The sequence below is a fragment of the Etheostoma cragini genome, chromosome 16, assembly GCF_013103735.1.
Source record: "Etheostoma cragini isolate CJK2018 chromosome 16, CSU_Ecrag_1.0, whole genome shotgun sequence".
In the NCBI taxonomy this organism is placed as follows: Eukaryota; Metazoa; Chordata; class Actinopteri; order Perciformes; family Percidae; genus Etheostoma; species Etheostoma cragini.
Window position 1 is genome coordinate 17,404,411 of NC_048422.1, and position 15,484 is coordinate 17,419,894.

General features: G+C 39.9%; 1 protein-coding gene across 1 annotated transcript in view; it reads right to left on the bottom strand.

Annotated features, from left to right (window-relative positions):
• The window catches only part of LOC117959058 (potassium/sodium hyperpolarization-activated cyclic nucleotide-gated channel 1), a 65,146-nt gene extending 53,689 nt beyond the window's left edge, over nt 1-11,457 (bottom strand). The window contains exons 1-2 of the mRNA XM_034895909.1: nt 11,108-11,457; nt 4,514-4,937 (exon numbers count right to left, since the gene is read on the bottom strand). Coding sequence (XP_034751800.1) covers nt 4,514-4,937; nt 11,108-11,457 — 774 coding nt within the window. The remainder of the gene's footprint in view (nt 1-4,513; nt 4,938-11,107) is intronic.
• Nucleotides 11,458-15,484: the final 4,027 nt, after the last annotated feature.

The window sequence follows — 15,484 nt, forward strand, 5'->3', positions numbered from 1 at the left end:
ATAACTAACTAACGAAGTGTTATATCAATGTATACAGGCTCTGGCACGTTTCAGCAGGAATAAGAATAAATAATAAGAATAAAGTATGGTGATAAGTGAAATGGTAACTTTACCTCATGTCCTGCTGCTACTCTACTATGTTTACACTGACTGTAGAGGTGGCAATCAGGTGTGACAGTGTGTTACAACAGTATCAAAATACAATTGACAGTGCAACATGACCAGACAACATGTATTGTGATACACCACAATATCAGTTTAACTAAAGAGGACAACAACCCCTAAATTGGAGGGAAAATGTGTCGAAATGCATCTCCCATACATTTTCCCTTCACTATAAAGTAGTTATTTTAATAATTATGGTTGACAAAGGTTACAGACTGGAACACAGCGGACTCTTTGCTGATGTAACACACAAATGGTGTTCCATTATTTAAACACAAAGCCTCATTTCCCACAAAGCAGAACTTATTCACAGCTAAAAGGTCAATATGACAAATATCCCTCAATCATAAGATAAGATTGCCATGTATCAATGGTTGTCCCAACATACTAGAAAGGATTAATACAAGCTTAGACTAATGTTAGCTCTCTCGTTGTGCTATTTGCTAAATTAGCATTTAAAATAATAATGTATTTATTCAAATTTTCAACACAGCATCACAAAGAGAACGAATAATTGAGTCCCAACAGATGTCTCATAAAGCCATCATTAATGACTATTATGCAGAGAAAAGACTTGATCAAATACACTAAATAGTCAACTAACTAATTAAAATGTGTGTTTGTATTATGGTATGCTGCCACAAGCTCAACCTGAGCCCGTGTGCTTGAGCTGGGATCTGGCGGGCGGCTTGGTGGCTTGGTGGATGAGACAGATGTGGCACTGGGAGCTGTGGGGATTCTCTACAGCAGTTTAAAAAAAACATGTTTTTATTAAATACAATAAACCAAAAGCAGCACTGGACGGTGTGGTATCTACATCTATTCCTAGAAGATCTCTCCAACATTAGCACATGTCCAAAGGTAACAGCAGAAGTTGGAGGGAAAAAAACAAATGTGACTGTAAGGAACTTGGGATAAATAGCTCTGTATATAAGATACATGAAATAATAAGAAAAACATAAAGGAAACCAGGTTAGAAAAATCTATATCAGCAAAATGCCCGCTGATCCTAATTTTTATTTTTTTTTAATAGTAGTTAATGTTGAAAAATGCTGAAGATCACAGCGAAAGGGGCAAAACAACATGCCCTTGAAAAAAACATTCCCCTGAGCAGAAGATGTGACTTAGTCTACATTTCTTATTGCCCTTTCTGCCTAAAACACTTTCTGTGTAGACTACAGTTTACACATGTCTTTAAGACAAGCTACACATACTGAAGGCCGAAAACATGTTGTCTTAGAATCACTTAAAATATTTAATTTAAGCGCTTACATGAACACACGAATATAAAAAAAATCTCGGAGTAATTTCCAGATGTGTAAAAAGAGCACCGGACTCCATTTGGTTGCTTGTGTAGTGTGGTGTTTGAGTACAAAGCGTATTTACTGCTCTGCGTGACATTCCCACTGCATGCTGCAATTTCCCTAAGCACTATGCACTGCAATAATTATGTGTGAGCAAACAAGTGACTGATTGAACATACACACAGAGCACAACGAATACAGATAGAAATAGTAGCAACTAGTAGCACGAACACCAAGTAAGCTAGAACAAGAGACTGCAGAAACAAAAACTTATAAACTGGTGATCTTAAAATCCAGTTAAATGCTTATTCAAACTATTACATCAAATACAGATTTTTTGCCATCATTACTTTTTCTGACTAAGTGGCACATCCAGATGGAGTCATCTAATACTCCTCTCTAATGAGTGCCAATCAGAGTGAGTTGCTTAAATAAGATGCATCAGTCCTTTGGGGGCACCAATACTGTTTCTACTCGGCTGCTTAGCATAAACCATAATAATACACAGCACTTCCGAACAGCACTGTCCGTAAGAGGTTCCTTTTCTGAAACAAGCACTTTTAACAAGCAAAAACATTTACTGAAAAAATTGTGACATTAAAATAACACATTAAGACGACATTTTCGGTCTTTTTTACATGTGTACTCCCTGTGTCTAGCACTCCAAGAAGGAAAAAACTTCTTCTTTGAGGTAAAAAAAAAAAAAGCCCTTCGAATAAGAAGAAGACACGCCAGAATAAGACCCATAAGAGATTGTTGGCGACAAATCTGACTTAGCCCAATTCTGACGGGCTGATGAAATAACGGCCCTCTTTACTTCCCAGATGGAGGGAAGAGACGTTGATAAAGTGAAAAGGGGCAGGGAGCACACGACAGATGAAGGAATGATGGACATACAGGCTGGAAGATGATATATTGCTGTAACTCAATGCCAGAATAACTAACTGAGTCCGTCCCAAGGCTGATGTAATGATGGTGCACTGCTTGAAGCCCATTACAACAACAGGAGACTGCATTTGTCCCTCCATTAAAAAGCTAATCCTGCAGCCTACACCAAACATGTTATGACAGCTTGGAATATTTCCACCGAGTGCCTTTTCTTTCCTCTCACGTCTCCTGTAGATGTGTCTGATTTGCTGTTTTTATATTATTCAGTCTGTATAATGTGGTTGCACCAAAATAACTGTATTTAATTTCTATACAGTAGTTTTATGCATACAAATGTTAGACACAACAAAGTGTAGAGAAAGACAGGGTGCTAAAGGAGGATAACGTACCGTGAGTGAAAGAATGAGAAAAGGCATGCTAGAGGTGGGGGGTGGGGGGGTTGTTGAGGCAGAGTTTGATAAGCAGAAAGACGAATGGAGACAAAGAGGCATGACTGAGCACGAGAGAGAGGAAGTGAGAGCGCAGGGCTGTGAGCTCTGCTGTTGTATCCAAGCATTATGACACATCCCTATATACCGCACTGCCTGCCTCCCTGCATGCTCACTGCAGATTTTCATTAACCTTGCGGCACTGTCTATTTGTGTTGCTAACCTGGTCCATACCATCTCATCCTCCCACTGTATACAGCTCTGCAAACTAAAACGGCTATATTATATACAGCACTGACCCTATCTGAAATTCATAATCAACTTCCCACATGGTGTGCATGCCAAGATAATAACAAGCAACTGAAATCCATATGCTGCTCTCTTTCAAAATATGGTTTGTGATGTATGTGTATTTTACAGTAAATCCACATTTGGTGCTTGAATCATACTTTGCTGAGGCATTAATAATGCTTTTGTTTTTCAAATGCACACATTATAAAGAAAGGGTAATTTTACACAGTTTCAAACATACACTGACAGAAAAATATAACCTAACATAAACACTGTAAAAGTCTGCTGCCTCATTGGTACTCGAGCACAAAGATGACCTTTTCCTGCTCCATAAATGTTCACTGATCCATAGCTTGGGAGCACAAGTGTACTATTTACACCAAGTTCTGGCCAGATACTGTTCACAACTATAGCATATACTATTTTTGCCCTCCATTGTTACTGATTACTGATTGAACCCTACAGTGCGTGCAGGTTGAGCCCTGACAACAGCACAATTTGCTTCAACCAGTAACAAACATCAGGGACAGCAGCAGCGATAACATGGGACTCAGACAATAATGGACGGACAGGGAACTGTGGGGCAAGGATATTCAGGACAAGGTGAGAGAAAGCGGCTAGCTTATTAAAAAACGATGTTACGGCGTTATGGTCAACCACTTACATTTTATCGGAGCTACATTTTAAATCAAACGTAATGTCGGTGCTTTCAGCCACCACTTCTAAAACGTATCCTTCTGCTGGAATGGTTCAGTCACGATATGGAGAAGCCCAATCTTTCAGTGTGTAATGAAATTGTTACCAGGAGACTCAGACAGTCTGAGTCAGGGAGTAGTGCAATGACTCAATTGGAGGGTAATAATGTATCACTCTTTGGGGGGGGTTTAACCTTGTGGATGGTCACACACAATCCACCAGAGTCATCGAGTAAAATCACACCAAAAAAAAATGGGAGTAGTTCATTTAGCCTCTGATATCCATTATCTTTAAATAGATACATCATTATTATTGTCTTGATAATATCATTGCCTACATTATATTATGCCCCAATTCCAGATCAACAGTATAAAGCATTTTTTTGGGGGGGAAAATGGAGACAATTATTTTTTAATTTCTGATTTTGAATTAATTTCACACATCGATGAGCTGAAATTGACATAACCACTTGTTATCCACAGATAGACCTTCTGACCAGTGGTGATTGACAGCACTTATTAGTATTGATTGTGCACAATTATATCTGTGCATTAACCTTTCAAGGTTGATACTGTGCTGCTGGGAAAAAGCACCCAGCCAGAGAACCACAATGCAGCACAGAAGTACAAACAACCAGAACTCTTTTACTCTGCATTCTCCGCTTGTTGCTTTTACATCAATCCCCTTTTTGTATTTCTTTTCTGTTTACTGATGTACACAGACAAACACACATATACACACCTCCTCCCACTGATGTATGTATCTGATGAGTCGGGACAGTCTCAACAGACGCAGAAGACTGAGGATCTTCGTGAAGCGGACGATTCGCAGGGCACGTGCTGTTTTATATACCTCAGAGTCAAAGCCTTTCTCCACTATTAAAAAGATATAATCCACTGGAATGGAGGAGAGGAAGTCCACAACAAACCAGCTCTTCAGGTAATTCATCTTGATGACTTTGGGGTCGAGGATGATCTCAGAGCTCTCCTCGTTGACGATCCCTGTCCTGAAGTTCATGACCAGGTCCACCAGGAAGATGGTGTCCGAGGCTACATTGAAGACCAGCCAGGTGGTGGTAGTCTGCTCTGAGAAGAATGTTATTCCCACAGGAATGATGATTAGATTCCCCATCATCATGATGAGCATTATCAAGTCCCAGTAGAACCTGCAAAGCAACACACATGAATAAATGTAAAAGGTAAAAAAAACGTGTTGCAGACAGTTAAGGCAGACAGAGTGTATTCACATTTCCAAAGAATGTGAACACACTTTGTTTGAGAGTACTCCTGGAACACATTACAGCAACTCATTCGTGCCTTTTGGACAATTGAGAATTGAGAAATTGGGTTTTTAAAGCTGCAAACTTCTACTTGAAACTGCTTTACATAATTGTTTTTTTTCTTTTGCATCCATATTAGCCTGTGTATTTATCAAATAATTTTTCAATTCTGAATGTTGTATTGTCTTTCTGTATTTCTTATGATTGTACTTTCTGTGTTGTTTTACTGTATTTGTCTTTGTTATCTGACTTGACGACATTGGAAATGAGGGTGGCACATTTATGACCTTTCAAGAATAATTAAAAGGTTGAATAATTAAAAATGTAGCTGTGCCACATTTTTGCCAATCCTCCATCAAGCCTGTAAGAATAAGTCTAGAATTCCACGAGAATCCATTCGATAGTTGACAAAACATTACTCTCACAACCACAAATGTCACCCTCATGTTGGCACTGGAGGAAAAGGGGAAAAGGGATATGAAATAACAAAAGGAGGAAAAGGGGATTACTTAAATCAGCGGGATTCATCCTCTGGGGACCGTGGTTATCTGTAAAACATTTCACAGCAATCTATCCAATATTTGCTGTGATACTTCTGTTTGGACTAAAGTGACCAAGCATCATTCCTGGATCACTTCTGCTAATATGGCTAAGCAATAATGTTATGGTTGTTATTATATTCTGACTTATTACCAGCTATGCTCTCCCATCTGCATATAATGTAACACGTCAATCTGTCAAAACTACTAACAATAATTAGTAGGACTTTTTTTCAAGACGGAGGTCTGTGCATGTGCAGTAGGTTCTCACATGCTACCGTACAGAGGGAAGTTAAAAGCATAACGTCCAACTTTATATATGCTTGTGTTGTTAACTAAATTTCTTCTTAGTTGTTTTTCAGTGCTCAAAATTAATAATGATTCAAGGATATCAATAAATGTGCACTTGCTGTAAGAACTGTTTGCAGGGAGGGCCCTGTTAGAATAAGACCTTCTCATCAGTTCTGGTTGTTTTAATATCCCCGTCCTCTGTCTTGTGATGAACAGACCCAGAAGTGATCATCATTCGTGCTCTTTTCACAAAGTGTCCTGGGCCTCGATAAAGGCCGAGCAACCGTGAATGAAAATAGATGCTTTCAGGAATCCTATCTCGTGCTAAAAACTCTCCACTGACGCCATCCCTGACTACCTCTGCTCTGCCTTGCTGCCCATCCATTGCTGCTGTTGAAGATGGAAATGGAGAGGCTGGCTGGTTGGCAGGCTGCCTGTCTGGCTGGCCACGCAGTAATGGATATCTTTGAATGAATTAAGACGGGGGCCTTGGCTTTATAAATATCCACAGATCATGTGTCCGATAATTTCCTTCACACACAAACAGCGGTCATCAAGATGGATGAAAATATCCACTAGAGGTATTTTTACACCAGCAGGCATGAAACTGGGGCCTATGGAGTAGACTTTGCATATTAAGAGCCTTGACTTAACACCCTGAAAGGGTCATCAATGTACAAAAAATGATGTCCTTTGGAGTATTTGATGCTAATCAATCCTTTCAAGTTTCAATGGAAGAAAAATGATGATGCACCAATGAGCATGAGATTTGGTTCAACTTAACTAATACTACACACCTTGAATCATAGGATTTTGAATACAAACACACACACACACACACACACACACACTATTGGGACACATACTGAACCCCTTCAGCTGACATGCACGTGTGTGTGGCATGACTTATTCATTTTATTTTTTTTAATGTTTAATAAGAGGCTGCAGTGATCTGCTATGATTCATCCTTGTAATCGCTTCATAACAATACAGTGCAAAGACTATTCATACTTGAGAAGAACAAGGACAAAAGTAAAGGTTGAGACCATGATTATAACAATATTATTCAGGATTTTTGTAGAAGACATAAAATACTTTAGATAGCGTAATTAGTCCGTGGTTAAAAAAGAGAGTTTAATTAGAACAATGAAATAAATTAGCAAAATGCACTTTTTATATTTTGGGATCTCAAAAAGTCAAAGTTCATGATCTAAAATGGAATTCATTATAGAACTGTATGTGAAAAGTACTAAAATCAAACTACATTTTTCCATTGTGAAAACAACTGTTAAACAATCATTTGTTTTGGGTCCATGTTTCAAATAATGGATATGTGTGATTTTTTCCATTCGTATTAATGTTCTTAAAAGCCCACAGAGTGCCTACATCTTTCGGTGTTTCTCATGACTTGTGTAGGAGGCATTTATACTGTACATGACCTCTGAGACACCCACTTATCTAATGAATAACACATTGTTTGACACATTGTAGAGAAGTTGTTCTTAAAGTTAAAGAAAGAACAAAATTACAAAAACAAAGAGCATTTCAGATGTTTGAATGCTAAGTACTTGCTTTTTAAAGAGCCGGTCAAGCGTGCCAATGCAGCCAGCTCCATCGACCGCTCGAATAATGCACCCAGCTCTTGCTACATCAATGTATCAATGTCCAACTCTGAGAATGCACCCAGCCCAAGTCAAACAAGAAGCTATGAGTGTGTGCACCCAGATTTAAAGGCCAGTCCTACTCCAGCAATGCACTCAGAAACCAGTAATTCATGCTTCAGGTTCGGCAGCTCCATCAGTGCACCTGCTTTACTTCCACATGCACCCGGAGCTCTAGCAGTACACTCACCTCCAGTCCAGCCCATAAGTGCCCAGAGGTTTGGCACCACCTCTACATTCCCATCCAGTTGAGCTTTCCACCACTGCTGAACTGCTGTTCTGATTGATTAATGTGCGAGTTCCAATCACTGAATCACTGTTCTCTAACACAGTTGGATCCGCAGTAACACTGTAGACACAACATTGGTTTCTCTGTCAGATGTATGCACCCTGTGTGAACTAATACAAAACAAGCCTTTCTTACTACAGCTTACTATACAGTTTCATACTAAAAACCCTTTCAGACAACAAAACCAACCAGAAAGTCATTCAGGTTATTTCCCAAAAGGTGAAATTTGACACTCAACTTTTATAGCCCTGTGTACCTACCTAACCCCAAAAGACCAGGCCTGTTGTAGATCAATAAACTAGATTCAGCTGAACAATCCTGCTCTATGTCAAGCCAGCTCGTTTCTTCCTGTGTGTTTTCTCCCTACAACAAGTGCTACATATTAATCAATGCCAGACTTCTGGTGCCAAGCAACAGAGGGCAAAACGTTTGTTGGAATTGGCTACAATGTTCCACACTGGATCCTAAATTTAAGAAAAATACTGTAATTTTAAATGACACAGAGATTGCGAGAAAAAACTAAAAACTTTTCTATAGATCCATTCTAGGGGGCATGATGAGACAATAGCAAGAAAAATTATTGCAAGCAAGAACAGCAATGTGGCATTTTAACATGGATCAGATGTTACTATGTAATGGATAAAACAGCCCCATCTGTTTTTTCCGAACAGACGTCCTCTTTAACTATGAAAGAAACCAACACAGAGTCTTTCAGACTACGACAAAGGCCTCTCCTTAGCATAACCCGAGGTGTATGAGGCCATGCATGAGGCCTCTCAAAAATCTATGAATAATTAATATTACTAACCTGCCATTAATCTTTAAGCAGCCACTGTGTACAAAGAATATGTTGGATATTGAATTTCAAACACTCCCACAACGCGATATAAAGCCCGTGTGAATAGTGGTGCCATTCATGGGCTGTACTTACGTAAGAGTTTTCATTAAAAGACCATACAGTGGTTTCTCTTTTTGGTCACACAAATTTCTGCAACAGTATGGAAAGGAATAGGGGAAAGTAAAGGTTTAAAATAATTATGTAGAAAACTATTCACAAACTAAAATTACTGGTGGTACAGTTAAGCCCCACAGTAGATAACTAGATTACCTTTTAAGCTACAGTACAAGTCAACCTGCCAAAGTGAACTCTTGCACCTCAATTATTTGTGCACCAGCATGATAAATAGCTTGAAGTAATGGGATATAACCTCACAGTACAAGCCACAATGCAGTCTCACTGCAAGGGGATGTGTCTTTATACATAAATATAAAAAATGCTCTTTGGAAAATGTCACAGGTAAGGAACCGTAGAGGCCATTACCGGGGCAATCTCCTTGAGCAGAGATTAAATGAAAAAAAAAATCCCAATTGATGATAGCCCAATATGTTTCATATTTGGAATATGCTCTAAGACATAAATACTGTAGATGTACTACAGTAACATGATCCAATTATTCTCATTATGGAGTTTTTGCTCTGAGCTTTTCCCCTTAATCTTCCATATCTTGGAAAAAGGTTCAGCATACAGTGGATCCGCATCCCAAACAGCCAGTACACTTAAGACAACTAATTAACTGCCAGCGGTGAAAAAGGTATGCATTTCACTAAATTGTTTAGGTCTAAACCTCTGGCCATCTTGTAGAGGGGGGTCAATCTCCTTACATAATTGTTTTCAGAGACTGCTAAGCTCATTGACTGTGTTGTGCTACTAATCCTTGCCCACCATCATTGTACATCTGTGTGAGCACAAGTGCATGTGCATATGCCTGCGTCTTTGTGTGGGTGAGTGCAGGATATCCTAGTCAGCATTGTTTGTATGTGTGATTATGTGATAAATGCAGATTAGAGATATTGTGATGTATTTATCTAGATTAGAGATATTGTGATGTATTTATCTTATGGTTGCATTAAAATCATTTTATACCAATACAAGTAAGGCAACGCCACATTGTCACAAAGGTGCAATTGAAATGATCAATTCTTAATGTTAGAATTCAGGTTGCAGACTCTGAAGCAGCAGCATAAAAGCTAAGAGGAATAAGAGTGCTGCATACTCAGGCCAGCTGAGTTCAGGACCATGGACAGCTCCGTGTGATAGGCAACGTGTCCTGGCACGTTACTGTCACTTCAATGGAAAACAGGGATGATTGTCACCATTAAGCTGTGTCAGGGGACACTGGTACAGAGACTGGACCAGATGAGATATTTAATTGGTTGAGTGAACTGTAAACATGCAGCTTGTGGAGAACCAGTCCTGGCTGTACCTGATCTCATTTGTTTACCATTTGAATGCACTGTGCCAGAAATTGTTAAACAAATTAAAGCAAATTAGAAGGAGCTTGTCTAAACCGACAGTGGCTGGGCTAATTTGCAACACTACTTATCATGAACGTGTGAATATATGGGGCTGCTCTTTTATCAGGCAGCTGGTGCCTCACTCTTTAGAACAATACACTATATGTGGTTGTTCAGGTGAGAGAGTCACAAAGAACAAATACATAAGAATCATGTCACTGTGGCATTTAGTGAATGCCAAGGAAGGAAGTGTGGCGATCAGCTCCTTTTGAAACAAGAACATTCCATCACATTTCCTCCCTCAATACACGTTACTCATTCATTAGTGCTGTCAAATGTTTACCGGGTCAATTTCGACTGATTCATTCAAAACACGGCCATTTTCTCCTTAATCGTTTCCCTGCGCGATTCTACCGCATTCTGTGCATTTTTGCACACCGGCCGTCATCTTATAGCCTACCGCGCCTACAATGAAATGTTTACAACGGTGATGGTGCAATGGCATTGGCACGTTGTGTCCAGGTACTGTCGCCCCCATGTCGCAATGAGGACCTGACACTGTGCTGTTATTGTGAAACAATTAGAAAAGGTGTGTGTCTGCGTGCGAGTGAGTATGACATTCACCATCCTTTTTTCCAAGGACATCTCACCGATACATCTCTGTAGCTTTAACGCGTCCTTATCCATTATAATAAAAATGCCGCAATGAAACACACTCTCACTGAGGACATTTTGTCAGTGAAGCCTTGAGCCAGCTGAAGCTTGATTGCTTAAACACAGAGGTAGATTAGCGAATGCGCTTCGGGGGAGTGTGTGTGTGTGTGTGTGTGTGTGTGTGTGTGTGTGTGTGTGTGTGTGTGCCGATGACAGAGCGTTATGTGTGAAAGTGTATTGCTTGCAGACCCTCAGGTGACGGGAGCCGTGGATAAAAAGGGGGGGGGGGGGGGGGGGGGTCGAGCAGGTGTCTTTTCCAGCCCTTACCTAAAATCGCTATATGGATGAATGATCCAGTATCCGGCCGTTTGAACCCTCTCTTGCTCTTTCTCCACTGCTTTCTGACTGCCGAACATACGCAAGGAGAACTTATTGACTCCGGGCTGCATCATGGCCCCAAATTGCCTCTGCATAAAACCATGTTGCCTTGCCGCCCCGTCCAGATCGTCAAAACCGACCATGGCCTCTTCCCGCTCCCCTTTGAAGCCCACTGAGTTGCCGTGGTCCTTCTGGCTTCCTGTGTTATTTTTCTGTATCGAGTCTTGCCTCTGAAAAACATTATTCCCATCCGCCTTCTCCTCCTTGTTGCTGGAGAACGAATTCGATTTGTCTTCCATGGTGTTTTTAGTTTTCCCGTATCTCTTTGTGGAAAAGCGTTGCGTCTCCTGCTCGGGAGGGCTGCGCGCAAAACTCGAGAGGACCCGCCGTGAGCTCTCCTATTCCTCCTAATTTTATTATGTCCTTCAAACTGTTCAGCTCCTCCGCCTTCAGTGCGAGTGCTGCAAACTGAGACAGAGTGGCCGAGAACCCTGTGGATCAGATTTCTTGGGTTACCGCCATCTACCGACGGCCCCGGCTTCTACCGTCCAAAGCCTCTGTCTCACTTCGCACGGCACTGCGGTTTAACTGGCACATGCCCCTGCACCTTATTTACATAATGGGGCTCCTGATAGCCCCCTCCGTCACCTCTCCGCTCCTCTGTCACCAGCATCACTCAGGGCCAGAGGAAGCCGATATTATAGGAGCAGAGCGCATGGTATATGAAGTTAACGAAGTACTGTTTTTTTTTGTTTTTTTTTAAATAAATTGACAAAGCACGTGTGCCTCCTGTGGCTCGACTGGCGACAGGTTTGTTTCCTACTGAGGAGTGATAATAGAAGAAAACCCGGTGAACTGACTGTGAGACTGCGATGCCGGTGTGATCATGGTTTGTGCCACTGGTCATATGAGAAAACTAGTTGAACATCTTGCCGAAATCACACATTTTAAAGTGTTGCAGACATGATCCAACATTTAGACTGTGGATGCACTGACTTTAGTAGATAGAAGCACTTGATTGCATTTAAGCAACCCAAGCTTCATTATAGTAGTAGTATCAAGTGGATAATACGGTCCAAATATTATTGTAATAAGACTCATCTGCATTGTGCATTTTAAACTACAGTTTATTTGGTAATGTCTGTAGGATGTATTATGGCATTCTGTAAACATTTAGGGATGGCAGACCACTCCTCTAATGCATCTATTAGAGCATGCAAACTTTGTTAAATCAACCTCAATATAATGAAAAACAACATAGCAGCAAATCCTACGATTTCTGAAGCCCGAACCATGAACTGTTTGGCATGTTGCATGCAAAATCACTCAAACAGTTATCAAAATAGTTACCAATTCATTCCTGGCAATTGTCTAGTTGATTATCTGACTAAAAGTTTGAGAGGAAAATACTTAAGGAAAGTACAAGTGCCTTAAATGTTTACTTAAATAAATTACTTGAGTAAGTGCACTTATTTTAGTATTGGAAAAAAGACGAATACATGAGATTAAAGAGAAGCAGTGAAACAGAAGTGATGGGGAAGGGAAATACATGTCAGAGAGCGAAGAGAGCAGGACTAGGTTTGGCTGTCCTATACATTCATTTAATAGTTGTCATACTGCTCAAATTAGGATATTTTTATACCAAACATAAAGGCTAATCCTTGCATTGTTACAGATTAAACTACCCAACAGTTTATACTATATTAAAATTAGATCCATCTAATAACAAAATGCTGCTTACACATTAATGCATTAGCAATAATAATCCAGTAATTAAAGTTGAATAATATAACACTCTTTTACTTGAGGTGTTGCCACTGTTTACATACCTAAATACTCTGAATTGCTCAACCCACAGCAGATACTTTGATCTGTGTATATTTTATTCTTCCTTTTATTATGGGTTAAAATGTTCATTAACGTCTTGCTGGATTTTTGAATAAAGATGTGCATGTGGAAGCATTTAGAGCTTGCTTTAATTACTCTTTATGAAAAGAAATATACTAATAGGAACACTTACTAGAACCGTGATTTAATAAAACAGAGAGTCTCCCCACAATGTGGCATTACATACCCACAATGAACACACACGCTCAGTCTTTTCATGGCAACACAAAACCGCAGCTGCTGTGTACATCACGAGAGACGACATTAGCGCAGATATTTTGCATGTTTGGAAGTGGAGTATTATGTAATGATCCAAATGTTAACGTAATTGAAACAGACATCCCTTGATTTGTTTGTGTGCCTTTATTCTCTCAGCTAGGTTTGTGATGGGCTGGATTAGTTGGCATGTGCATGTGTGTTCGCAAATGTTTCCCCTACACAACGCTTTTGTAACTTCAGTTTTATAGTTAATGGGGTCAGGGAGGGGAAAAAACGTTGCATAAGATTTATGGCTTAAAGTAATACTGATATTTAACATAGTGCAAATCCCAGATGGTCCTTTACATGCCAAGGACTATATGCAACAAGGATGCATGCACCAGTAGAGGAACAAGCATCAGATGGATTCAACAATTGTTTTAGGTTTGGTCAAATCTCATCACAAATTTGCCTCAGAGGGCTTCACAATCCGTACACCGCACAACACTCTGCCCTTTTTGACCCTTGCTTTGGATAAAATGCCCCCAAACAAAACCTTAGAATAGAAAAGGCAGGAGTGCAACTGAGGAGGGATACCTCTGCCGGGAAGGACAGACTTGCAATACAGTAGATGTCATGTGTACAGAGTACACTAACATAAGAAATAGGATGTGAACATCTGTGAGAAAGAAGTATCCAGCAGGATGTCAAGCAGCTTCCAGGTGCCGCCAACAGCTAGAGACTGAGTCTCCACCCCTCCACCAAGTAACCTGGAAGGTGGAGAGGCTACACAAACATACAAGGAACACATGACAGAGAAAGAGAGAGAGAGACAAAGAGACTAAATCTCCAAAAAGACAGTGTCATGCATCTAAATCTGCAGGATAATTCCTTCAATAAAACATTGTGCTATTGTAGTTTTGAGTGCAGGGTGTGATGCTCTAGTGACAAATGTAAAAAAATAAATGGGAACTATTGTATTTTCCTTTGATAATTTTCATCAAATTAAAAGTGGAAATTGAGATATCAGTGAGCTTAGAGATTTTTCATTGAGATTTCTAACCTTATGCAGTTTGAAATGTACATGTATATTAAAAAGTTGAATATACTGTATGATGTTTCTTGTTAAAGCTGATCCTGGTGGGATTTAATCCTGCTTTATATTATAGTACAAAACATTAATAAAATGGTGAGCCAGAGATCCTACTTTTGGCATGAAAAATTGGGTTCCTGAATTGTTATGATGGCCCCATGCTGACATTGCATTGTGTCTCTAAGATTACATCCAGGGATCTCTCTTTACAGTCAATACCTCATCTGGACATGAAACAATAAATACCCCCGCTCTGCCAGCCATTGCTTATGCCACAAATAGCATCAGCTACAGGATGGCAGCATTGTGTTACAATGCCCCCATTGGCTCCTTCTCATTTTATCAAAGTCATTTAATGTACAGTATAGCGAGCTTATCTTTTAGAGAGGCTTTCAACAAAATGGGAGAAAAAAAGGTTTTTATTTATTTTTTACACTAAGTAATAAGTTTGCTGGAATACATCATCTGTACTGTACTGTAGTTTCCTTTGTTTTAGAAGTCCTTCCATATCAATTGCAAAGTAAATTTTAGGAAGTACAAGTTGTAAATTCCAACTAGCTTCAATGAAACATCTGAGGGACCAAGCTCAATAACTGACACAACTTAAAAATATAAATCTTCCACCTCCTGGGCCAAACGTGACTTCAACTTGTCCTCTTTGGACTCTTGTCCCATGACTGACTGCTTTAATTAAGCCATGATTGGGGTTGGGAAGATGGTGTTCTAAGATGATTGCAAGCTTTGGTCAGTCTCCAGCCGAGACTATCCGAGTATCATGGACCTCAGCGATAAGGCGGAGGTATTGGACGCGCACCAGCCAAGGTCAAGGTTGACTCAATCAGCAAACTGACTAGCATTAACAATTGAGAGCATTGTAATACTTGGTCATGAAGATGATTGTGATAAAATGAAGGGATATATGTTTGTAAACATCCAAACGGGCAACTCAATAAGAGTATAAAAAACGCACTGTGCCATTGTTGCATTTCTTCACCAGTGAGCTAGTGCACTCATCCACCTACAAAATAAAAACACTTAAATATTTCAGCAAAAATGGGAAGTTAGAATGAAAGATTTGCAGAACAAACCCATTCCCCTAACGTGATGCCAGTTGCAACAGGATAGTGATAGCGATAATCATAATCATA